The sequence below is a fragment of the Capricornis sumatraensis genome, chromosome 11 (genome assembly GCF_032405125.1).
Source record: "Capricornis sumatraensis isolate serow.1 chromosome 11, serow.2, whole genome shotgun sequence".
In the NCBI taxonomy this organism is placed as follows: domain Eukaryota; kingdom Metazoa; phylum Chordata; class Mammalia; order Artiodactyla; family Bovidae; genus Capricornis; species Capricornis sumatraensis.
The window spans coordinates 20514590-20538620 of record NC_091079.1 but is presented as its reverse complement, the minus strand read 5'-3'; the positions used below and the strand labels follow the sequence as shown (position 1 = coordinate 20538620).

The window sequence follows — 24031 nt, the reverse complement described above, 5'->3', positions numbered from 1 at the left end:
ACAGATCTTTATGTAGAAAGAACAGGAAACAGTATTAATAACTTTAAATTTTTAAATTTTCTCCAAAAGATAGATACAGCAAAAATAATAAAAATGTATTGTGGGTTTGTAATGTAGGTAGAGGTAAAATATGCCAACAGTGATGCAAGGGGTCACATGCATTGTGTCTCCTGCAGGTGAGGACTCAACCCCCAGCCTGCCTCCTAGGCCAGCACCTGAGCCCACCCCAGGGTGTTAGTGTTACTCTGCTTAACACGCAGCAGTGAGCACCCTGGAGTTTCTTAGCTGTGGTGGCTCCAGGCTGGGAATACCAGGCAATAGAATGTCCCCTGCACTCAGGCTGTGGGACAAGGTGAGCCACGGGTCACGCTGGACACTGTGTGAGACCCTTAGGCCTTGGCAAAAGTGAGAGCAGGGTATGGGAGTTCCCAGAGAATGAAATGGAATTTCCCACCAGGGATCGTGAAAAGCACTTCTTTGGGCTGATGCTGTCTTGGCTCTTGAGAATCCTGCAGCCATCACCTCTTGAATGTGCCAGGACTGGCCTGCGGGGGGGATGGGCAGCACATGCCCGCTTAACACCACTGACCCTCATGACGGCCTGCTGTCTGCCATCAGTTGCTAACTAGCCACAAACTTGATAAACCCACGTGATGCCACATGGAGCAGAGATAAGCCTAAATGTCATGATTTAGGGCACCTTGTAATTTTAGGCTTCCCCGGTAGCTCAGCTGGTAAAAGGAATCTGCCAGCAATGCAGGAGACTTGGGTTCTATCCCTGGGTTGGGAAGATCCCCTGGAGAAGGAAATGGCAACCCACTCCAGTATCCTTGCCTGGAGAACCACGCGCAGAGGAGCCTGGCAGTTTACAGTCCATGGAATTACAGTGTCGGATGAGACTGAGCAACTAACCACAACCACAGGCCCTCATAGGAACAGGTGTTGACTGGCTGGGACCACTATCCCATGGATGCCCCCTTGCCTTCTGTCCCAGTGGGGAGGAGCAGGAAGTGACTGTAGAAGAGACCAACCATTGAGGACTCTGTGGGTTCCCCCATCCCAGCCGCTAACCCCCACTCCACCCTCGCTGCAAAGCATGACCCTCAGAACCAGATTCTTTGGGAAGAGAAGTTGACTAGTTGCTGTTTCCTAGATGGCAGCCTTTCCACAAGGCTCTCAGGAGCCACGGAGGATCGATGGTTGGACATCACCACAATGTCCCACATGCCCTAGTCCTGGACAAGCCCGGACAGGGACCTTGCCAGGTGCAAAAGACACCTCTCCCCAGCCAAGGGATGCCTGGAGGCTGGCGGTCAGGCTAGCGGTCCTGCTAGGGCAAAGTGAAGTGAGGCCGTAGAGCCCCATCCCCTGCAGGGTCACTCGGGGTGGGGCGGGGGTCTGTGCCGCTTCCCCGGCCCCTCCCGGCAGAAAATCCAGGGAGCCAGGCAGGCATCAGGGCCGGGAGGGCCGTGCGGGAGCCGGGCAGGGCGACGGGAATGGCTCGTCACCCTCGGCGCGGAGACCGGCTGTGAGCCTCCGCTGATCCCGCCGCACCCTTTCCCGATTCTGCCCGGCCTTCCTGCGGCCTCCGCCCCTCCTGACTCCTGAGCACCCGTGGGCCCGAGGCCGCCCCGTCGCCCAGCGATCCGCTGAGTGTGGACCGCGGGCCTGCTGGACAGGCGCTGCTGCCCGGCGGTCCCAGTCACCGCCGAGGGCCGGGGCCAGCAAGGGGGGCGGGGGCGGCGAGCGGGAGGCGGCCCCACGGGGACTCAACCCCGGAGGAAAGGACTCCTGGACTTTGGTGCGCTCCGCACCCCCTCGGCCCCGCAGCGCTGCGCTCGTTCCCTCCTGGCCGCCTCTTGCCGGCGGGGTTCCAGAGCCGGAGGGCGGGGCAGCGGCCGACATCGCGGCGCCCCGGGAACTCCTGTGTCACTGGGTGGAGGGCCCAGGGTGGAGCCGCTGCTTGCCGCTCCCCACGCACCTCCCCCGTCCCGCGCTGAGGCCCCGCAACCCTGACCCGGCGTGCCCTGAAGCCGAATGGTCCGGGGCTGGGTGGGCCCGGTGGGGCGGGAGCACGGGTGGTTTCCTCGGGACCACTGCCCTTCCCCTCACCCCACGCCGTCGCCCGCCCGTCTCCCTGTCTCTCTCAGTATGGCCTCTGCTGTCGCAGCCTGGACACCACCCTCCCTCAGCCCGCTCCCCCATCTCCTCTGAGGGGCTCCTAGCCGCTGCATCCTACAGCCGGTCCTGGTTATCTCCCCGACTTAGGACCTGCTCTGTTCCTCCCAGGGGCTGGGCATTTTGAGGACAGGGACCAGCCCCCACTGCCCAGCTCCCTGCAGGGTCTGGCCGGGTGCTGCCCCACTCGGTGGTAGAGGCCTGCGGCTGCAGTGAGCTTCTTCCTTCCAACTCTCTCGGAGGTGCCACAGCCTCCCTGCACGCAGCCCAGAGCCCCTCCTGGCCCTGGTCACAGTACTCCATCAGGCACGGTGTCCTCCCTGGCTCTGGACCCCAGGGCCTGCCCGGAGCTTGCGCAGGGAGGCCTCCGCACCCTCCTGTCACCTGATGTTGCCCCAGACTTCCTGGGACTCCCTAGGCCTGCCATGGGGGAGGGGGATGCAGGGCCAGCCCCTCCCACCTTCCTTCTGCTTCTTCTCCAGTGGATTCACTGCCTGCCCTTTCAGACTGACCTCTGCGTTGAGGAGCCTAGTGACACCACCACTCACCAGCCCAGTGCCTCTTGTGTAGGCTGTTGCTAAAGAACTGAACTCTGGACTTCCCTGGCCCTCCAGCAGTTAAGATTCCTCACTTCTACTGCAGGGGCACTGGTTCCATGATCCCTAATCAGGTCAGGGAACTAAGGTTCCCCATGAACATGCAGCAACAACACCCTTCCATGGTTCATTCAGCCCCAGGTCACTGCCTGAGGCAGAGGGGCACAGTGTAACACGACACCGCCGTTACCATGGCCACTGCGACCGCCGCACTGCTCCTCCGTGTGGATGGCACCTGCCTCCACCAGTCCACCCACATGGCAGCAAGGCCTTCTAGAAAAATAAACCTGGGGCCAGTCATACCTCAGCTAGACGCCCACAATAGATTCACCACATACTGAAGAGCCTGCTACCCCCACCCTTGGCCTGGAACCTGACCAACTGGAGAGGTGGAAGTCAGGGGCCACTAGGAGGCTACACAGCTTTCCAGAAGCTTTGCTGTGGGAACAGGGAGAAGCAGGAGAATGCCCGGTGGGCCCAGCACACACCATACAGAATACAGGACTGCACATAGGAGTGCGCACACAGACCCAGGCACAAGCACATAACATGCGAAACACAGCCATACGAATATACACACGCATTTGTGTGTAGACCTACATCACGCACGGATACCCATACTTGCGGACATGTGCATGCATGCTTATGTTACATACACACGGGAACACGGACACGCACTCAGCCTCCTGGAGCATCCTGCCACCACCAGCAGGATGCCCTGCTCGTACTGGCAAATGGGCTCCAGCAACTGGGTCGGATGTGGGAGCCCCACACTGAGCTGGGTGGGGACCCACTGCCCCAGAGGCCCTCAGCCAGCAGAGTTCGCTGGCCTGCACTCTGGTCCCCTGATGTGGAGAGAGAAAGGGCCTCAGAGACCCCAGGGAGGCACCGAAGCCACCCTGCTCCCCACCCCACCCCCTCCAATGGACGGTGCCTGCCTGTGTCTGCCCAGAGTTCACAGCGGCTCCAAACTTCTGCTTTCGCAAGATTGCTTCCTTTCCGTTTGAATCAGCATTTCCACTTATTTGCAGCTGCAACGTTCCAAAACACACAACCGCTGCACTGGCATCGGGGCCGATGCCAGCAGCTCTACCTGGCGGGGCCCTCGTCCAGTCCACTTCAGAGCCCTCATCTGCAGGAGCACGCGGTGCCGGGTGCTGACATGCAACCACTCCGCGAGTGAGTGTGCACGGCGGAGCCTATAGGCTGAGTCTCGGGCCAGCCAGCCGGCAGGGGCCCTGGCGTGAGCTCCAGAGGGTCAGGAGACCTAGAGGCAGCATGTGGCAGTGGAGAAGTGGGGTATGGGGTTCCTGGGTGCCTTGCCCCGGACACGATCCACACACAGCCCAGGAAGGAAGGACATCGAGAGCCTGTGCCAGGCCTGGATGTCATCACTTGGCTTCAGGTTTTCACAGTAACAGCTCTGAATGTTACTGTGGTATGTGAGATATAATCCACAAACCATACAATTCACCCATTAAAAGTGTAAAACTCTGGGGGTTTAGCATATCCAGACATGGGCAGCCACCAGCACAACCAATCTGAGAACATTCCCGTCACCCCAAAGACACTGTCACGCCCCCGCCCCTGCCAGCTGTAACTCTGCTTTCTGTCCCTGCAGATCTGCCTGTTCTCATCTCATACGCCTAGATCCTGAGAGCTGTCATCCTGCGGGCCTGACATCTTGTCTTGGTGTAACGCTTTTGAGGTCCATCTACACTGTGCTATGTGTCAAAACTTCCTCTTTGTGGCTGAACACCGACCGCTCCATTGTGTGTGTTGACCACGTTTCGTTTGTTCGTGCGTCCATAGGCGGACATTTTCCACAGATGGACATTTGCAGGGCATATTGGCTGTTAAGAATAACGTTGTGAGAGCATTCACGTGCAGGTTTCTGCATGAACATGTTTTCATTTCTCTTGAATGCACACCTAGCCCTGGAATGGACGAGCCTACCGTAGCTCCCTGTTTACCTTTTTGAGGAACTGCCAGACTGTTTTCCGCGGGCGCCTGCACCCTTTCGCAAGCCCAGCGCTGCGCTGCCGGATTCTCCCAGGTCTTCTCCCACACCTGCGACTCCCCCTTTTATGCTGCAGTTGACCTATGAGTGTGAGGCAGCCTCTAACCTTGCTTTGATTCGCATTTCCCTGACACTGACCTGAGCCTCTTCTTCCGAGCTCACTGGCCATTTGTACACTTTCCCTGAAGAAAAGTTTTTTCAGACCCATTGCCCTGTCCTAGGGTTTTAGGAGAGAAGGATCAAAGAAGCTCGGCGTGGTTGGAGGCTATGGGGGATGGGGTGAGAGCCTCCCGGGGGGCCCCCGCCCCTCCCAGCCGGCCTGCGGGCGAGCTCACCAGGGGCATTTCCGGCTCCTCTCAGCGCCTCCGGTTGCCTCGCGGAGGTTTCACTTTTGGGTCTGGGAACCTTCAAGCTGTGTGTGCGCTGGGCAACTCCAGGGCAGAGGCTTCCAATCCTGGCCCACAGGGCAGCCTGGCTTCGGCTTAGTGGGCACAGGCACGCGACAGTCACGGTCACTGGTGAGCTGCCCCCACCCATGCCCTTCGCCCCTGCGCCTCGCAGGGGGCTGCCTGCCCTGGCTCCCGGGGTCGGCCCTTGCTTCTCCTGGGCAGGGAAGCCAGCACCTCTGGGTGGAGACCAGGTCCTGTCACCTTCCCTGGGCTTCCCCAAGCCCCCCAGGACTCCCCGCATCCCAGACCAGCTGGGGAAGCCCCAGGCCTTTGGGAAGGGGGCTCCCTCCAAAGTCTGACTGGTTTGGGCTTAGCTGCAGGCAGGCACCTCCAGGTGCCCCTGGGCCCACTCTGGGATCTCAGGCCAGCACCGAGGCTTAGAGGCTTCCCGCAGCCCCGACGTCCTGGGTCCTGAGTCAGGCCCGCAATGGCTCCTGAGCCCTGAAGGCAGACGACTGCCTCACAGAGCTCTGGGCGCTGAGGAAGCCCTGGAGGACAGGCCTCAGGGCTGGGGATGCTTGGGCCGGGCCCTGCCTGGGCCTTCGCACCAAGTGCCCAGGAGGCGATGGCTTCTGCCTGCTCCCTGCTCTCTGAACACCTCGGCCACGAAGGCAGCTGCTAAGGCAGACAGAGCCCCAGCCTTGCCCTGCCCTTCCTCAGTGGCTACTTTTCATGAGCCACCCAAAGCCTTGTTGAAGTAGCCAAGTGATGGAGGGCTTGGTGGGCGGCCAGAGCTGCCCCCTTCCCGACAAGGGCTGAGTCCCAAGGCTTTCTGGGGCTTCCTGTGGGCACTCTGGTCACAGGACAGATGGTGTGCGTGACTGGCCCGAGTCCCATGGAGGGCTGCAAGTGACGTCCAGCCTGGAGGCGCTCAGGGCCCCTTGCAGAGATGGACAGTGGGTGACAGGGTAAACTCGGGGGCCAGCATCGCAGGCCTGGCCAGGCAGGACTGCCTCGGAGACACCTGAGCGGCCACCTCTCTGCTCTTCCCCTCCCCTGCCCTCTTCCAGCCCTGAGGGTGAAAGCCCTGACCAGCTGCCCTCCTCAGGAGCATGGCATCGGCCTTTGAGAAGGTGGTCAGGAGCGTGGTCCGGGAGCTGGACCACAAGGAGCTCACCCCCGTGGATAGCCTGTGGAGCTCCGCCAGCTTCCAGCCCTACAGCCTTTTGAGCAGGAAGCCCTTGCACTCATGGTTCTGGAGACCACGCTACATGTGTGTCAACTTGTCCATCAGGGACATCCTAGAGCCTGATGCGCCGGAGCCAGGTACCCGACCGGTGCTGAGTCCGAGCCGTGGGTGGGCGGGGGGTGGGCCAGCTGGCTCCTGCTCGGGCCCCTGGTCTGTCTCCAGAGGGCAGGCGCTTTCCAGAGGCCCCTCCACCAGGCGGGACAGGCAGCAGCCGGCGGGCGGGTCTTCAGCTGCGCTCTCGCTCCAGTGCTGGAGTGTGGCGGCACCTTCCAGTTCCACGATGCAATGGATGGGCAGCTGCAGGGCAGCGTGAACCTGGAGGCCCCGGGACAGGGCAGGCTCTCAGGCGGGGCCGCAGTGTCCGGCAGTTCCAGCGCCTCGATGGACCTGTGCACTCTGAGAGTGGCCCCCAACACCTGGGAAGCCATGCACCATGAGAGGTGAGCCCAGGGCCGCAGGCCCACTGACCCTGGGCAGCTGACCCTGGGCAGGCCCTCGGGGCCGCAGCAGTCACAGGGTGTCTGTGCAGGCTGAGGGACGTCCCAGAGTCAGGGGCCGTGCGGGGACCAGTGGCTGGGAAGGAGGCTGCTGAGGTCCTGGGGGCCTGCATCCTGCAGGTCAGAGGAGGGCCAGGGGTCAGACTGAGCCCTGCTGCAAAGAGGCTGGGGTGGAACACACACAGGGACCCTGGTGAGAAGGACGGTTAGCTCAGCACACATACGTGAGATTTGAACCCAGGGAGTGGAGAGAGACAGCAGACAGGTGAGCAGCCAGCCGCAGGGTGGGCCCCTCCAGAGGCCTGCAGGCTTCCTCGTCCCTTCTTCTTGCCCCCTGTCTGCCCACAGGCACTGGAGCACCCAGGGGATGGGGCGATAGGGGTCCCGTGCCGGGGCATCCACATCACGCCATCCATGGCTGCAGACACTGAGGTCCAGGGAAGGGAAGGCCATCTCAGGGCAGGGGGAGGCGAGGGCAAGACTCACCCTGCAAGCTTCCCACTGGCCCACTCACCGCAGGCGCCTGCGGCAGCCTGAGCCCAAAACCCTGCAGCAGCTGCGGAGTCGGGGGCATGACGTGTTCGTAGTGACCGAGGTGCTGCAGACACAGAAGGAGGTGGAGGTCACCCGGACGCACAAGCAGGAGGGCTCAGGCCAGTTTGCACTTCTGGGAGCCCTCTGCTTGCAGGTGGGCGGTGAGGACCCTGCAGTGGGCACAGCGGGGGAGGCAGGAGGGCAGTGTCCCCACGCAGACCCCCACCACCAGCACCTGGCTGCCCCCAGCGCCACCACCCGGAACCCAGTCCTGAGCCCACATCCATCCCTCAGGGCAAAGGCGAGGGCCACCTGAGCCGAAAGAAGACGGTCACCATCCCCTCAGGCAGCACCCTCGCATTTCGGGTGGCCCAGCTGGTTATTGGCTCTGACTGGGGTGAGCTGGGGTCTGAGTGACTTCTGGGGCCCAGGCTCCATCGCAGGGGCGGGGAGGCCTGGAAGAATCACCGGCTGCCTGGCGGTGCTGGGGACATCTGGCGGCATGACTGTGGGCTGGGGTGGCCGAGAGCCCCTTGTTCAGGCAGGTGGGAGGTCAGGGCACAAAGCGGGGGTGCACAGGGAGCCCAGTGGGCCAGGGAGAGGCCAGGTGTTCCGCCAACCTACCTCCTTCATCTCTGCCCCTCCCGGCTTCCAGACGTCCTCCTCTTCCCAGACAAGAAGCAAAGGACCTTCCCGTCGCTGCAGGCAGGTGAGGCCCGTGCACCTGGAAAGTGGGACAGGCTGATAAGGAGAGCCCAGAACAGTACATCTGGGAGACATACACACACACACGTGCACACACACATGCACACACTAGTGCAAATGCACACACACACCCATGCAAACACACATGCACACTCACATATACACACATGCAACACACGTGTGTACAAATGCACACACTCGCACATATACACACATGTAACACACATGCACACATGCACACTCCCGCACATACACACATGTGTAAACACACACACACACGAGTAGCATGGCAACAGGCTGGCGCCAGGCAGGTTTGGCCTTGCTCCTTGCCCCAGGCTGCCAGGACTGGGATGACAAGCTGTGAGGTCCCAGGGGAGGCAGCCGTCTCTGGCTCGGGCCCCTGCCCCCAGCACTGACCAGCCCCACCTTGCCCAGGCCACAGGCCCTCCAGCAGTGCAGACGGCCATCCACGTTCGTGCTTCAGCTTTGCCTCCATGAGGGGCTTCTCTTACTCCTCCTGCCAGTTCCAGTCGGGTCAGTACTTTCTGGGCCACCCTGGGGCCCCTGCTCCCCTTTGGCCCCCAGCATCTGCCCTCCCTTACCAGGGCTCCCTGGGGACACAGCGGCACCTGGGCAATTGCAGACCTGTCCCCACAGATGGGTCCATGGAGCACTGGCTGGCGACCACTGACGACTTCCAGGGCCTCCAGGCAGAGGTGAAGGCCTGGGCCGTGGGCCTGGAGGGCTTGTCCAAGGGGCCGTGTGGGCGGCTGCTGGGTGGCCTGAGGCAGGTGCTACGGGACGAGCCAGCTCTGCAAGCCCTGGAGGAGTCGGTGCGTGAGCTGGGCTGTGCGTGCAGGGTGTTGGGGGTAGGGTAGCACGAGAGCTGAGTGGGGCAGTGGAGCAGGTGCCTGCCCGCCCTGCTCACCCCCACTCCCCCAGGCGCCCCCACCTGGAGCAGGTGCCTGCCGGCCCTGCTCACCCCCACTCCCCCAGGTGCCCCCACCAGGAGCAGGTGCCTGCCCACCCTGCTCACCTCCACTCCCCCAGGTGCCCCCACCAGGAGCAGGGCGTGCCCACCCTGCTCACCCCCAGTCCCCCGGGCGCCCCCACCTGAAGCAGGGCCTGTCCCACCCTGCTCACACCCAGTCTTCCGGGCGCCCCCACCTGGACCAGGTGCCTGCCTGCCCTGCTCACCCCCAGTCCCCCAGGCACCCCCACCTGGAGCAGGGCCTGTCCCACCCTGCTCACCCCCACTCCCCCGGGCACCCCCACCTGAAGCAGGTGCCTGTCCCGCCCTGCTCACTCCCACTCCCCCGGACGCCCCCACCTGGAGCAGGTGCCTGTCCCGCCCTGCTCACCCACAGTCCCTCGGGCACCCCCACCTGGAGCAGGGCCTGTCCCACCCTGCTCACCCCAACTCCCCCGGGGTGCCTCCAGCTGGAGCAGGGCCTGTGTGGTGGGCAGATGGAGCCTTGGGACGGTCCGGTGGGCGCCATTCTTGAATCCCTGGTGCTGCCCTCTGGACAGCTGGAACCGGAGCTCGCGGACTCCGTCTTCTACCTGCTGCAAGCGCTAGCAGGTAAGGGGCTTGGGGCGGGGCAGGGAAAAGGCAGGGACACGAGCTCCTCTGGCTGGCCCCTGGAAGCCCTCTCACCCGAGGTCTCTCCGCAGCGCTGAGCGAAGCCCAGCACGTGCTGCTGGCTGAGGTGCTGGAGACGGGGGCCCTGTCAGGGACGTTTCAGCTGGTGAGAAGGCCTGGGTATAGGGGAGGGGTGGGCCGGTGTGGGACCTGGTGGCCTGCGATGGGGTGGAGTGGGCGGATGCCCGGTGCCAGGCCCTCTGACTGCCCCCACCCTGTCTGCCAGGTGGAGTGCCTTGTGGAGCAGAGCAGCCCGTGGCAGGAGCACCGGGCTGTGTCCCTGCCGCCAGAGCACCTGGGCGACAGCTGGGGCTCAGAGGCACCTGCCTGGGCTCTGCTGGAGGTGTGCGGCTTAGAGCCCCAGGTGGGCACCCCCCAGGTGTGCTGGGAGCCTGGGGCCCGCGGCCGCGTGTGCGCGCTTTATGCCTGCCTGGCACTGCTGCTCAGGCTGAGCCGGCTCTGCTAGTCTGTGGCCCGCCCACCGCAGGCACAGCTAGTGCCCACCGGCTGCCAGGAGCCACACCCAGCCGTGTGGGCGCCTCTCCACAAGACCTAGGGGGTGAGGACAGCCAATAAATGTGACAGATGGCAAACACAGGGGAATGACGCACTAGCTTTTGAGGAGCCTCTATCAGGGGTTGAGGGCCCCGTGGGGGTTGCCCACGCAGGACGGGGAGGGACCTGAGGGCCAGGAACAGGCACCATGGGCCTTCCCTGTGCTGGATCCAGCCACTCCGGAGCGACTGGCCACGTGGCCAGGCTCCTCCCTGCCCGTGCCCCCCAACAGCAGGCTGGCCTGGAAAGAACAGGGCATGGCGATGCCAACCCCCGGGACTGTTCTCTGTCCACCTCAGGAAGCCTGAGAGCATTCTGACGTTCTGATGCAGGCAGCAGGCTGCCCTCCCTCTGCAGAGCTGCAGGGGGGCAAGAACTGGGCGCTAACAGACAGAGAGCTCTGCACTCCTGGGGCTGGGGGCCTGGGGGAAATGACCTGAACCAGAGAAACTGGGCTTTGGGGTGTGTCTCATCCAAATTCATTCACTCAAAGGTAAGAGTCTGTCGAGAAGAGAGGAGACCTCCCAGCCCTGAGCCGTGGTCCCTGGGCCTCGCCAGGCACAGAAAGGGGGTGACTGACTCAGCCAGGCAGTTACTCTCACCTTGGAGTTGTCACAGCCAGGAGAAACTTGCCTCTCCCTACAGGAGCCGGTCTGCACTCCTCCACTTGGTGGAAGGCGAGGGAAGCCATGTTCCCTTCCTGTCTGGCTTGCTGCTGCCCTGCAGCCCCAGGACTGGCTAAACAGAAGGAATGGAGAATCCCTGGTGGTCTGTTGGTTAAGGACTCGGCACTTCCGCCGCTGGGGCCCGGGATTGATTCCTGGTTGGGGAACAAAGATCCCACAAGCAACGTGGCCCAAAAAAATAAAAATAAAGAGAAGAGGTGGTTGGCCCAGCTGTGGCCAACCTGAGAAAACTCAGGATCGAGGTTGACAGTAAAATTAATATTAAAAGAGTGCTCCCTAAACATCCCAGATCCCAGTACAGAAACGCCTAGCAATTGTCCCCTCACCCAGGCCAAGGGAGAAGTTGGACACCTCCCAGGCCTGTTTGTGTTCTCCAGAGCCTCTTTTGGGAACCTTGCTAGAGGACTGAAAGGCACCACCAAGGCAAACGGGACTGGACCAGCACAGGTCTTGGAAAGCAGTGAGTGGGCCCACCGGCGCTTCTTCTGGCGCCCCGAGACACTCCCCACAGGATCAGGTGGTGAACAGTCTGCTGAGCCCCACACAGGCACCCTTTGGAGGATCTCACTGTTGGCCCTCAGGCTCCAGGGTCGCCAGTGCCCGGAGGTCTCCAGTGACAGCTCATTTGAGAGCATCTAAGCATCAAGATCAAGGCATGGCAGGGGGACCTCTGTGTAAAGCAGCATACCCCGACCCTAGACCCTGGGGGTAGGTGAGCGCTCTGTGGGTGGCTCTGCTGGGCCTGGTCACCTGGATGCCCACCAACCAACAGCGCTCACCCGGGAGCGGGGCTCACCCGGGAGCAGAGCTACGGTGTCACCGCCCCGACTGGAGCCTCCTTGGGGACCGCAGCAGAGAAATCTCTGAGAAGCGTCCCACTCCCAGGACAAATCGGCAAGCAGGGTGTCTGGCGGGGGCCCAGCTACAGGGCAAGGGACGCCCTCACGGCAGGGGGACGGGGGGCAGGTTCACTCCAGATGGCCTGCGGAGTGGAGGGGAGTGGGCTCCCAGGCCAGAGAGGCCCAGGCCCTGCGGGGAGGCATGGAAGAGGCGGGGTGCTGCCTGCCAAGCCCCTCCTGAGGCTGGACCCCGCTTCCCAGCGAGCCTTGCTGGGGGCTTTGCCCCTCGCCTGTGCAGCCACACCCTGTGGTTGGACAGGCTCGTGCCTGGTGGGGGCAGTGGGCCTCAGACGTTCCCCCAGCTTCTGGCTCCAGGCTGCAAGACCCTGAGGGGCCCGACCATCAGGCGATTGAGGGAGATCCTCCCACCACCCTGCCGGCAGCAGTGGAGGGGCCGCAGGACTGGGACCTGGCGCCTCCCTGATGGGGTCGGGCTGGAGACCCCTGAGGACATTCTCACCAGCCTCCCTTCCTTCTGCCTCCCGGGCTCTGACGGCCTCCTGGACTCCCCAGTGTGTCCCCGGATATTTCTTGTAGTTTAATCCAATTTTGGCATTCCCCTTGGAGAATTGTGAACCAATACACCAAATTATGCCCCTGGCTTCTCACGGGCGAGTGCCCTTGGCCGGGGCCTCCCCTGCCCTCAGAGTGACCAACGAGGAGACCCCGGCCTCTCCCCATTAAGCTCTGACTGCTCAGGGCCTGTGTGGGCAGCACAGCTTCTCAGTCAGGGCAAAGCCTGCCTGACTCCGCCCAGGGCTGGCCCGACCCCCAGCCACATGCTCAGTTCAGTTCAGTTCAGTTGCTCAGTCGTGTCTTTTGCAGCTCCATGGACTGCAGCACGCCAGACCTCCCTGTCCATCACCAACTCCCAGAGCTTACTCAAACTCATGTCCATTGAGTTGGTGATACCATCTAACCATCTCATCCTCTGTCATCCCCCTCTCCTCTCGCCTTGAATCTTTCCCAGCATCAGGGTCTTTTTGCATCAGGTGGCCAAAGTATTGGAGTTTCAGCTTCAACATCAGTCCTTCCAGTGAATATTCAGGACTGATTTCCTTTAGGATGGACTGGTTGGATCTCCTTGCAACCCAACGGACTCTCAAAAGTCTTCTCCAACACCACAATTCAAAAGCATCAATTCTTTGGCACTCAGTTTTCTTTATAGTCCAACTCTCATATCCATACATGACTACTGGAGAAACCATAGCTTTGACTAGATGGACCTTTGTTGGCAGCCACATGCTGCCTTCCCTGTCATCTTAGCCCAAGCCTGATCTTGGACCAGGCACAGCTCATCAGAGCCCAGCCTTGGCCCAGACAGACACCAAACCCCTAGGATCTGTGTTTTTATTTTGGCTGCACGGTGCAGCATGTGGGATCTTAGTTCCCTAACCAGGGATCGAACCTGTGCTCCCTGCATTGGGAGCGCAGAGGCTTAACTGCTGGACCACCAGCGATGTCCGGCTATATCTTTATCTCAAATGCTTTCCATTGGGATGGGCAGGACCGAGCCCAGCCTCCAAGAGGCTGTGTGAGTGGAGGCCTCCTTCTCTGAGGAGGCAGCTTTTGGGGCCCTGAAAAGGCAAGAGGACACTTCAGGGTGGGCATTCCAGGTGGCAGAAGCCGCTCGTCCCGGATCTGGAGAGCCTGGGTCACTGCTTTGGAGCAGTCCTGAGGGACCTCTTCCCTCACCTGGCCCTGAGCAGGTGCTGGGATGCGGGTGTGACAGCTCAGCCTGGTGAGGGGCAGATGCTGGCACCCAACACCTGAGCCCGCAGGCATCATCTCAGACCTGTGGTGTCCAGTGGGAAGTCGGGGGCCGCATCCAAAGAAGACCCCAGGGGTCTGAGACAGTGAGCTAGAGGGGAGGGGCAGGAATGGGGCCAGGCTGCTGGGCAGTGGGTGTGGACAGGAGGCCAGACGGGTGCTTCTTGAGCAGGGAGGGTGTGACCGGAAACCTCAGAACCTCCCAGCCAGCATGTGGCCGGCAGAGGCAGCCTTTCACGGGGATGGCTCCCAGGGCTGCACCCACTTCCATGTCCCCACCCGGCCTGGTCCCAGAAGGCCAAGCGCCATCCAGGCAGGGCACATGCCAAGGGGCTGGGAGAGGCACAGGCCTGCTGGGAGACAGACGGACCGAGAGGTGGATGAAGCGAGAAGCTGAGGGTGAAGGTGCTGCGTCAGAAACTGGTGGTCCATCTAGTCACAGGGCTGTCAGGGTGGGGGGTCTTTGTGTGCAGCAGACTGTGCAGAGCCCCGTCAGGGTAGGGGACAGGCATTGGTGCCCAGCACTATGCCCAGGGTGCCCCTCAAGGCGGACCTCTTCTGCAGATCTGCCCCCTAGCCAAGACAGGCCACAGAGCAGGGAGCCCGAGTCAGCACCGTGGCCCCCATTGGAGGGCCGGCCGGTTAGCTCAGCCTGGACCTGAACAGCCCCAGCGGCCGGGGAGGCTGCGGTGCTGGAACGGGCTGCCGGCGTAGACTGGCGGGGGCCGGGCCGGCCGCGGGCGGGGCCGGCCGGGGCGGGGGAGGTGCCGGAGGCTCCAGCCGCAGGGCTGGGGCTGCGCGCGGGCCAGCAACGCCACCTGCTGACCAGACACGTGTGCTGCCGCCGCCACAGCGGGCTCAGGGTCGCTCCGCAGCCGCCCCAAGTCTGCGGGGACAGAGCAGTTCATGCTGCTGGAGGCGGGTGGGGGGGGGGAGGCTCGCGGGCTGTCCCCCATCCATCCCGTTCCCCCACCCATCCACTCCCATCCACTCTTCCCTGGCAGCCACCACCTCTCTGGAACCCTGCGGAAACCCAGGAGGGCAAGTTGGGCTCACCCTGGAACAGAGAGTCCAGCAGGTCCTGGTTGACGTGGCTGGGACTGGAGTGATGGACCAGGAAGCCTGGACCAAAGCGAAGCCCTGAGTGCTGGCCCCGTGCCCACAGCAGTGAGGCGCTGGCCCAGCGCCCAGAGCCCTGGGTGCAGGGAGCAGCGTGATGCCAGGCCTGCCTCACCTGTGAGCAGGACGGCCGCCCGGCGCAGGGGGCCCTGAGGGCTCCTTAGGTAGCCCTGGGTCTGGCTCAGGAAGCTGGGCACATGACTCGGGTACCACTGGACCTGGGGACAGAAGGGCTGGTGGGGCAGGTGGGCCAGCTCTGCGTCGAGTGGAGGCCTCAGAGGTGAGGCCAGGCTTCAACATGCTACCACCTTGACGGGAAGGGTGAGGAGTCTCAGTCTGGGGGGGAGTAGCCCCGGTGTATACTGGACCAAGTGGACAGCTGACCACACCCCATCATTCTCACCATCCCCCCAACTGACCAGGCAGTGGCAGATGCGGCTTAGGGCCTCAGGGCTGTCGTAGTGGGCCACCGTGACCATCTCCTCCAGCAGGCCCCAGTGCAGGGCCTGGTCACAGCGGGCCAGGGTCCATTCTGAGCTCTGGAATGGGTAGGGAGCGAGGTTACAGGTCCGAAAGGAAAGTGGCAAGAAAGGACCTGGGAGGTAGGAGGTGGCCAGGGTGAGGGGTGGAGGAGTCCTGCTTGTCCAAGCCTCCTGCGGTCTTCGGGGAAGTCCCTGACCTATGCCCTTTGGAGAGGCGTCTGTGGTGGGGAAGGGTGGAGTGGTCAGGACACTGTCGGGGGCTGACCTCAGCGGTGTCTGGGTTGGGGTCGTGCAGGCGCAACAGCAGCGGAACGAGACACTGCAGCACCAGCTTCCGCAGGGGGCGGCGGAGCCCCACCCGGAGCCCGCCCCGGCCGCGCCGCACCAGCGTCCCGAGCAGCCCGACTGCGGAGGCGCGGACCGAGTCCCGGGCCTGCACAGGAGGGCGCGATTAGGAGCCGGCAGGGAGAGGGCGTCCGGAGGGCTGCAGTCTGCGGGAGTGCCCTGGGGGCCCCAGCGGGGCCTGGTAGGGGAACCGGCGAGGGGGGCGGGCAGGGTCGTGGGAAAGACAGCCGGAGGGGGCGGGCGGGGCTCACGTCGTCCAGGAGCGGTGGGAGGCGTGGCCGCAGCTCCGAGCTCAGGAGCCGCACGGGCGCCTGCGGCCGCAGCAGGACCCTCCGCAGCGCACCCAGCGCGGCGTCCACGAGCCGCGGGTCACCCTCGCCCAGCGCGCCCAGGAGCGCGGGCAGCAGCGTGGTCGCGTGGCGCACCTGCGGGGGGGACAGGGACTAGTGGGAGGCCCCTCGCCCAGCCCGGCCCGGCCCGGCCCGCCCCTCCCTCACCTTCCCGCGGTTCAGCGCCAGGTGGCCGAGGCCCAGGAGGCCCAGCCAGCGCACGGTGGGCTCAGGGTCGCCCTGCCAGGCGCGGAGCCGCTCCAGGATCACCTCCTCCTGCAGGAGCCGCGCAGTGGGCTGGCTCTGCAACAGCTGGGCGGGGGACACTGGGTCAGCGCACTGGCTTTCTGTGCAGGCCAGAGCCGCTTAGGGGCCAAGCTCACTGTCACCCCTCCCCACCCATCCTGGAAGCGGGCTCACCCCGGTGAAGAAGGCCATGGCCGTCAGGCGCTGTGCGTCGTCTGTGCTGCGCAGCCGCGGCAGCAAGTCAGCGAACAGGCCTCGCAGGTGGTGGTCGGCGTGGGCCACCAGGGCACTGGGACGGGGCCAAACGGAAGCTTTCTCTCAAGAAGCCGCCCCCCCCCAACCCTCATGCCCCTGCTTCGCCCACACCCCCGCCCCGCACCTGGCCAGCAGCAGGACACCCTCCAGGTGGGTGCGGGCTCCCACCAGTCTCCTCCAGCCTCCAGCCTGCTCCATGCACGTTACCACCATGCGGCCTCCATCCCCAGAGAGCAGGGCCTTCAGGGCCTCCAAGGTGCAGCTGGAGGCGGGGGCAGTGGCGAGTGGGCAGTGAGGGCCAGGAGGGCACTGGGCCAGCCCTCACACCCTAGTGTGCACCCCCTCACCTGGCATGACTGTGCGGTGGCCCTCGGTGAGATGGGGCCCAAACCTTGGGTGTGTCGGGGGGGTGTGCGTCCCATGCCAGCTCATGGAGCTGAGTGACCAGCACCAGGAGAAGGTGCGGGTAGAAGCCTCGGGTGGCACCTATGCAGCCGGACACAGCCAGCATCTCCCCAAGGGCGCGAGTGGCCTGTGGAACCAGGGGCTCATTCAGGCTCAGACATGGCAGACTGAGAGGACAAGGCCTCCACGCTCAAAGGACGTTATGGATGGGTGTGACTAGGGTGAGCGCCTGCTGCCCCCGAGCCCCTGTAACCAGACTTTCCTGGCCTCTTGGGCCAGGGCTGGGGTGTCCCCTGGCAAGCTGGACAGAGCCACCTACCGCCAGTGCCTCCAGCTGGGATCCGGCTGAGCCCTTTAGCGCCCAAAGCAACTGCACCAGCACCTGTCCGTTCACACGCTGGTTCCGGCTCAGGCTGCGCCAGAGCTCAGCGGCCGCTCTGGGGGCATGGGGCATGTGAGACAGGGTCTGGGGCTGGGGTGAGGAGAGCCCCCAAGTCGGGGAGGCAGCTACTAGGACTCCAGCAGGAGGAGGGAGGGTTAACTGCCCCCCACCCCACCCTGGCAATCCCTGAGGAACAAGATGAGTGGCATCTGTGCAGACCACATGGGACCCCAACGGGCCAACAACAAGCCTGGCATCGCGAACAGTCACCATGGGGAATAAAACCAGAGGTAACTTTCCCTGGGGGCAGACTAACCAGAGCCAGGGGCGTTGGGGGTGCAGAAGCCACCCGGCTTGCTCAGGCGGGCACCCCCAGACAGGGAGAGAGAAGGCCAGGCTGCAGCCAGGAACCAGCAGAGGATCCGAGGGGGGAGGGGCAGCGGGAGCACGAGAGGGAGGAGGGGAGGGGAAAGGCTCCCTCCTCTGTCTGCCCTGGGCCAGACTCCACGACCAAGCCGGAAGGGGGAAGGAAGCCGCGTGGGGCCCCCGACGACGCGACGCGCGCCTGGTGGGGCGGGGCAAGTTACCGGTCTGGGGCCGGTGAGCAGCGCAGCAGTGCGAACACCACGTCCCGGGAGTGCTCCAGAGCCAGCGCGCTCAACACCCGCAGTGCCGCCCGCCGGGGCCGCCCCTCTGCCAGGTGGGGCACCTGCACCAGCAGCCCCCGCACGAGCCCATGCACCTGGCGTGGGAGGCGGCGGGCGGCGGTCAGGGCTCTGTGAGCCCTGCCCCCACCAGGCAGGCACAGCTCATCCCGACCCCCCAGCCTTGGAGGGGCCCAGCCGGGGAGGGGCCGTGGGGAGGGGCCAGGGGCTCACCTGGTCCTCCAGCCTGTGCCCCCGGGCCTCCAGGGCTGAGGACAGGGTGAGTGCTGTCGCCTGGGTTCCCACAAAGCCAGCCTCTTCCAGGCAGGCGGTGGTGTACATGGCCAGGTCTGCGAGGGCGCTCTCCTCCCAGGAGCTCCGGGGAATCTGGGGGTGGAGGGGGGCATGTGGAGCCCCCTTGCCTCTCTCACACTCTTCCTCCCTCCACAGAGCCTTTCTGCCATCTCCCAGCCCCCTCCCTCGTTACCTCCCCTGCCCCCCAGGCAGCCCTCCTGCTTACCAGCTGGGGCCCCTCAGGGGCTGGCTCCTGGGGAGGGGACGGGGAGAGGGGCTCACCGCCAGCCGTGGGGATGGTGGTTGCCCTCCCGGGCTCCGCCACTGCAGGTTCAGGTTCAGGCTGGGGCTGAGAGCCTGGGGCAGGGGGTCCCGTGGGCTGTCCCCGGCTGGCCCGGATCCCTTCAGCCAGGGCTGTCAGGGTCAGGGCCCCCACGGGGGCCCCACGGGCAGGGCCCCACATGCCCCCAGCCATGGCCGTGGCACACGCCAAGCTTGTAGCACCTGTCGCTGGTCCTCCCAGGAAGTCATGCCCAGGCCTGACCTAGAAGCAAGCCCCAGGCAGGCGGGACCAGGCGTGGTGGCGTGTGTGTGTGTGTGTGTGTGTGTGTGTGTGTGTGTGTGTGTGTGTAGGGTGGAGGTGGGGAGCCATACAGAGGTGTCTCCAGGTGTGGTACCCGCCAGGGGCTTTGGGAGGGCCCTCCTGCCCAGGCTGCCTGCAGCCTGAGTGTCTGGGGTCCAGTTCTGCCCACTGGGCCCTAGGAAAGGGCCAAGCAAGGTCCCTGGGGGACAGAGGATCTGTCAGGGCAGGGAGTAGAAGGGGGTGGTGGCAGGGAGGCGAGCCCTTGACCTGAACGCCAACCCTGCTGGGCAGGGAATCCTGGCAAGCGTGCACAGCTCTTGAGGGTCTGGCCCAGCCCTGAGCTGAGACCTCGCCTGACTCAGCCCTGAAAGGCAGTCGAGTCCCATGCTGGACCTGGGGCTGGGGCTGGGCTGTCCCCTCCGTGTTCCCACCCGACCGGACCTCTGGGAAGGGGATGGTCCGAGAGCTGCCGCCCCCTTTGAACTCAGAGCAGCCCTGGGGGTGGGCCAGCAGAAGAGGAGCTGCCCAGTGCCTCTGGTGCCCTCACAGGTGACTGACGTCACTGGATGGGTCACTGGGGGAGGGTCTGGGTCCCAGCACCAGAGTGCAAAGCTCAGAAGTGGTGACATGAGGGGGCCTTGGGCCTGGGTGTGTTCTGTTGTGTGCGTGCTGGCAGGGGTGTGTGTATCTCTCTCCAAGCCCCTCTCTCCCCAGGAGGCCTGACCAGGCCTTTGTCCCAAATCCCCACTGTCATCCTCACCCAAAAATGCAGTGGCCACTGCCCAGCCCGGGCTGGGGGAGCCAGAAGAGCTGGTCCTGCCAAATACCTGAGCAGCGGGAGAGCCCGGGGGCCATCCCCTGGACAGTCAGCATTCCCCCACGCCCTTGCCGGTTCCTCGAGCTGCCCACCTCCTGGACAAGAGACCAAGGCCTTGGCCCCCGTGTCCTGCAGAGCCTTGACCCTCTCTCCTGGAGCGGAAGCAGGTGGAGACCTGACAAGCCTGCTGCACAGAGGCGGGGCAGCCAGGACTTGGCCGGGTGCCCAGGGCGGGCCCCTGCTCCCTAACTTCCTCCCTGGCTCTGGTCAGGCAGGCCCCACCGCTTCAAGCCTTTCCTGGCACTTCGGGGGCAGCAGCTGGGTCCCCACGACCGAGGCCTGGTCCACACTGTGACACGCCAGAGCCAAGAGGGAGCCGGATGGGGGGAGCCTAGGGGCACAGAGGCCCGTGGAGCCTGCCAGTAGCAGCAGCAGGGGACACCGAGGCCTCCCCTTGGGGAGGTGGAGGTATCCCAGCGAGCCTTCCCAGGGGGAATCCCAGAGCCCCTCCAGCTGGCGCTTCAACCCCACCCTGTGGCTCCCGCCTCCAGCCTCATGGAGAGGTCTCCCAGCCACTCCCTCAGCTCTTAGTTGAGCAAAGACCACCCCCATTCCCTATACCCCTGCCCTGCCCCGATCTGCCCCTAGAGTCCAGCTCCTCAAGCCTTGGACACCCTCCCATAAGCCTTATCTGACTTCAGGCCTCAGCATAGGGCTGACTCCTGAACCCTGGCCAGCCTGGGGTCTCCCCTGAGAGCATAAACCCTCTCACTAATTCCTGACTCCAGTCCACCCCAGGAAGCCCTGAGGGTCCAGCGAGTGGCAGGCTGGATGAAGAAATGACACATGACAAGTGGAGACAGTGAATGACTCATGTTAATTTCAGGCAGCTCCCAGCACAGGTTGTCAGAGGGCTCCTCTGGCACTCAGTCTGTCCACCAGGGCCTGGAGCTTCTCAGACAGCGCGACCTGCAGCGGGGAGACATGGGGGTGATGGGGCCATGGAAGCAGACAGCATGGTCCTCGGTCAGCTTCATCTGAGGCTGGCCAGGTTGAAGGCGTGGCCTTGCACGCACCTGGTACAGTGCCGGCTGCTCCAGCCGCCTGTGGGCGGGGCTCAGACGGTGCAGGGACTGCTGGGCAAAAGCTCTGGATTCAGCCAGAGATGGCAGCGGCTCACACAGCTGTTGGGAGGCGGGAAGGGGCTCAAGGTCAGATGTCAGAGCTTGGTCTGGGTTGAAGGTGCAGACTCAGGGGGTAGGTAGGGGTGGTCACCTGTCCCTGCTGGACCCAGAGTCGCAGCAGCGGCTCCACGTGGGCCGGCCTCACAGTACGGGACTCCCGGGCCCCTCGAGGCCAGACTCTCAGCTCCTGGCCAGCCTGAGGAGGTGGCTCCTCTACCAACTGCAGCACATCTAGCAGCAGAGACCCTGTGTGTGTGCACGTGAGGGGCGCCAAGAATAATGTGAGGGGCCTGGGGCTCGGAACTGAACTGAGGAGGGTGGAGGGGTCTCACCATCAGAGCCCAGGAGCCGGAAGGCAGCCTTGCTCCCAGGCAATGTCTGCTTCTCGGGGTCCTCGGTCAGCTTCATCCGCGGCTGGCCTCCCACAGACACCAGCTGTGGGACAGGGTGCTGGGCTAGCTGGCCCTTCTTTCCGGACCCCTGGTCTACCCCCAGCCCACTCGCACTGCGCCCCACCTTGTAGACACAGCCCAGGGAAGGCTGGCGAGGGCAGGTGACCACGCTAGTGCCGATGCCAATGACGTTCACCTCACTGCCCTGGAAGGTGAGTGGGTGGGCACTGAGCTCGGCCAGCACGTGCAGGCCCAGGGCCCCCACGCCACCCTCTGGCCTGCCGCTGCTCTGCCCACCTTCTGGGCCAGCCGGGCCAGCTCCTCCTCGTCAATGTTGTTGCTGACAGCAATGGGGACCGACTGCAGCCAGGGCACCCCGAACCTGTGGTGAGGTAGCCCCTCAGATGTTCCCGACTCCTGCGGCTCTCCCTCACCCGTCCAGCCGCCCTCTACCACCTCCTGGTCTGGCTCAAGCCTTCATGCCTACAGGCCCCTGAGTGAGCCCACTGCAGCATTGCCACTCGGGTAGCATCAGAGAGCCTCCCTCACGCTTCCCCTCTCAATACCCCTGAGCTGGAGGGGGTCTCTCAGCAGACAAAGCCCCTCCCAGGGACTCACTGGGCTGCAGCTGTCCGGAAGACCCCGCGGATCTCCCGAGCCTGCTGAAGCAGGTCGCCACTGTCCAGCCTCACGCCCACTGCCTGGTAGCCCAGCTCCTGAAGGGCCAGGGCTACAGCCAGGAAGTTGGGGAGCCCGCTCCTGGGGACGGGGACAGGAGGGTCAGCATGGGGGATCTGCAGCTTCTCTGCTGAGACCATCCTGGGGAATGGCCAGGCCTCACCTCCGCACACTGTAGGTGTCCAGCAGGCCCTGGAAGGCCCGGGGAAAGGCCAGGGCATAGGCCACAAAGGCTGCCCGCTCTCCCCGGTGCGGCTCTTGCACACCCAGCCCCAGGTGGCCACACACACGCTCCAGCCACGTCTCCACACTGGCAGCCAGATCCACCTGGGAGCCCTGACCGGCCGCTGGAGCCAACATCTAAGGAGATGGGTAAAGGACGGAAGACCCAGAGCATGGTTGTGGGGGGGGGGGGGGGGGGGCTGGCTCGCACCAGTAGACACTCTGAGCATCCATCTGCCAGAGCTACACTGAGACATGAGACACCAGTCCAGGGTGGCTTGGATGGGCCAGGCGTGGTACCTGCCTGAGGGCTGAGCAGGGACTGGCGTCTCCTTCTGGGGAAGGGATCGCCCTGGGGGTCTGCCCTCTGGAATGCAGCTAGGGGGACAGGGGTACTGACCGGGTCAGGGGGCACCTCGCTGCCTGAAAAGGAAGTGACAAAGGAGTGCGCCAGGGTCCCAGCCACCGGCACGCCCCGCAGCTGTCCTGCGAGCACGTTGCTGCTGGCATCAAAGCCTGGATCAGGGTAAAGTTGGGGGACTTCAGACATTGAAGGGGGAAGGCCTCGCGGCTAGACTCCTCCTCCCTTCCGTCTCCTGGCCCTCACCGCCCAGGTAGCTGTAGGTAGAAGCAGTAAGACCCCCGTCGGGGCCCTGAGCACGCCGAAGCCCCATCTCCAGCAGCCGCTTGTCGGGCCCTGCGATCAGGCGAAGGCGCGCGGCATTTGTGGCGATGAGGCTGTGGGAGCAAGGGAGTAGGTAGGGGACCGGAGTGACGGCCGGGAAGCTACTCGGCCCGGTCTCTGTCTCTGTCTGTCTCTGTCTGTCTCTCTCTCTCTGTCTCTCTCTCTCGACCCTGCGCAGCGGGAGCGGGTGCGGACCCGCGCTCCACCCCCACCCCGCCCCCACGGGGCCACGCCCCACAGGCCGGCCGGGAAGGCCCCTCCCACTCGCAAGATCCGGCCTTCCCACCCCGGGCCCCACCTGGCGTAGCTGACCAGGCAGAGGAGCGGCGTCTCCAGCAGCTGCACCACCAGCAGCGGCCCGGACACCTGCAGTAGCGGAACCTGCGGGGCGGGCTGTCACTCGGTGCCGCCCTGACCCGTTCGCCGCCCCCCCGTCACCGCGTCCCACCCCCCGCACTCACGCCGGGGAAGGCGAGGGAGCCCTCGGGCAGGGCCCGCACCGTCACACCAGAGCAGTCGAGGGCACGAAGGTGCTCAAAGAACGCGGGGTCTGTGTCTGGGGGCAGCGCCGAAGCCAGGAACTGCAGGTCTGGGGGCGACAGAGGCCGTGGCGGGCGGGGGCTAGGGGGCGTGCGGGCAGGGGCTCGCCGGGCCGGGGCCTACCTGCGTCCCTCAGGCGGAAGGCACGCAGGAAACGCACGCAGTCTCGCAGCCCCGCGGCCAAGGCAAAGGCTCCGCCGAACGGGCACTGGCGGAAGAAGAGCTCGAACACGGCCTGGTCCTGCGCGCGGCCGGCGCGCCAGTAGCCCAGCGCCATGGTGGCCTGGTACAGGTCGGTGAGCAGCGGCCGCGCCGCCGCGCGCCCCTCGGGGTCCTGCTCCGCCGCCATCGCCCCGGACTCTGGCCGCCCCGCCTGCCCACTTGACGTCCGCGCTCACCAGGGCCCGCCCCGCCAGCGGGTTGGAGCTGGGAGATTGGGACACCGGGGCGCGACCGCCTCTTCTGGCAACCAGAACCCATGGGGCGGGCCGCCGGCCTCCAGACGCTGGGGAGCCGTTCCTTCAGCTGGACGCGGCTCGAGCTGGGGCGTCTGCTCTCCCTGGTCGGCCCCGTAGGGCACGGTCTGTCTTGTCCCCTGCCGCCCGCGGCTCCGTGCAGCGTACCGACGGTAAAAGAGGGCAATGGGAACTCCACATCCCCTCCCGCCCAGAGCCACTGCGGGCGTGGGCAGGGCAGCTCATGGCCACCA

The 24031-nt window shown here is 64.5% G+C and overlaps 4 protein-coding genes across 9 annotated transcripts in view; 2 read left to right on the top strand and 2 right to left on the bottom strand.

The window, feature by feature from the left end:
• The window catches only part of ZNF623 (zinc finger protein 623), a 246494-nt gene that overhangs the window by 158821 nt on the left and 63642 nt on the right, over positions 1 to 24031 (top strand). The gene's annotated exons all lie outside the window — the stretch shown is intronic.
• GSDMD (gasdermin D) lies at positions 5203 to 10378 on the top strand. Of its 2 annotated transcripts, none has more exons than XM_068983697.1 (11): positions 5203 to 5312; positions 6254 to 6509; positions 6680 to 6872; positions 7449 to 7617; positions 7758 to 7860; positions 8119 to 8172; positions 8604 to 8702; positions 8826 to 9001; positions 9609 to 9750; positions 9843 to 9916; positions 10037 to 10378. In XM_068983697.1, the coding sequence occupies exons 2-11, from the start codon at positions 6296 to 6298 to the stop codon at positions 10274 to 10276; spliced, it is 1464 nt and encodes a 487-aa protein (XP_068839798.1). In that variant the 5' UTR covers positions 5203 to 5312; positions 6254 to 6295; the 3' UTR covers positions 10277 to 10378. The 2 variants fall into 2 exon arrangements, with proteins under 2 accessions (XP_068839798.1, XP_068839799.1); XM_068983698.1 differs by having other exon boundaries at positions 5212 to 5312; positions 6292 to 6509.
• On the bottom strand, positions 14368 to 18696 carry MROH6 (maestro heat like repeat family member 6). The gene is made up of 14 exons (XM_068984036.1): positions 18448 to 18696; positions 18162 to 18314; positions 17871 to 18025; positions 17221 to 17338; positions 16844 to 17028; positions 16621 to 16758; positions 16416 to 16530; positions 16164 to 16307; positions 15918 to 16091; positions 15587 to 15754; positions 15259 to 15378; positions 14955 to 15057; positions 14777 to 14842; positions 14368 to 14606 (listed from the first exon to the last, which is right to left on the bottom strand). Exons 1-14 carry the CDS (start codon positions 18694 to 18696, stop codon positions 14368 to 14370), a joined length of 2127 nt encoding a protein of 708 aa, XP_068840137.1.
• Positions 20483 to 23671, bottom strand: NAPRT (nicotinate phosphoribosyltransferase). 5 transcript variants are annotated; one of them, XM_068983691.1, is made up of 13 exons: positions 23446 to 23671; positions 23244 to 23371; positions 23081 to 23163; positions 22705 to 22835; positions 22498 to 22613; positions 22039 to 22235; positions 21816 to 21956; positions 21495 to 21579; positions 21322 to 21402; positions 21138 to 21240; positions 20897 to 21051; positions 20698 to 20805; positions 20483 to 20590 (listed from the first exon to the last, which is right to left on the bottom strand). In XM_068983691.1, exons 1-13 carry the CDS (start codon positions 23669 to 23671, stop codon positions 20528 to 20530), a joined length of 1617 nt encoding a protein of 538 aa, XP_068839792.1. In that variant the 3' UTR covers positions 20483 to 20527. The 5 variants fall into 5 exon arrangements, with proteins under 5 accessions (XP_068839792.1, XP_068839794.1, XP_068839793.1 ...); XM_068983693.1 differs by having other exon boundaries at positions 20936 to 21051; XM_068983692.1 differs by having other exon boundaries at positions 20897 to 21036.

Excerpts from the sequence above, each read along its gene's own strand:
- NAPRT (XM_068983691.1), bottom strand. The coding sequence starts at position 23,671 with ATGGCGGCGGAGCAGGACCCCGAGGGGCGCGCGGCGGCGCGGCCGCTG. Across the intron at positions 23,372-23,445 it reads CTTCCGCCTGAGGGACGCAG|ACCTGCAGTTCCTGGCTTCG; the intron begins GTAGGCCCCGGC and ends TGTCGCCCCCAG. Across the intron at positions 20,591-20,697 it reads AGCAGCCGGCACTGTACCAG|GTCGCGCTGTCTGAGAAGCT; the intron begins GTGCGTGCAAGG and ends TCCCCGCTGCAG.
- MROH6 (XM_068984036.1), bottom strand. The coding sequence starts at position 18,696 with ATGGCTGGGGGCATGTGGGGCCCTGCCCGTGGGGCCCCCGTGGGGGCC. Across the intron at positions 18,315-18,447 it reads CCCCTGAGGGGCCCCAGCTG|ATTCCCCGGAGCTCCTGGGA; the intron begins GTAAGCAGGAGG and ends CTCCACCCCCAG. Across the intron at positions 15,755-15,917 it reads TCCCACCGCTCCTGGACGAC|GCCCGGGACTCGGTCCGCGC; the intron begins GTGAGCCCCGCC and ends CCTCCTGTGCAG.
- GSDMD (XM_068983697.1), top strand. The coding sequence starts at position 6,296 with ATGGCATCGGCCTTTGAGAAGGTGGTCAGGAGCGTGGTCCGGGAGCTG. Across the intron at positions 8,173-8,603 it reads CTTCCCGTCGCTGCAGGCAG|GCCACAGGCCCTCCAGCAGT; the intron begins GTGAGGCCCGTG and ends CACCTTGCCCAG. Across the intron at positions 9,751-9,842 it reads CCTGCTGCAAGCGCTAGCAG|CGCTGAGCGAAGCCCAGCAC; the intron begins GTAAGGGGCTTG and ends GTCTCTCCGCAG.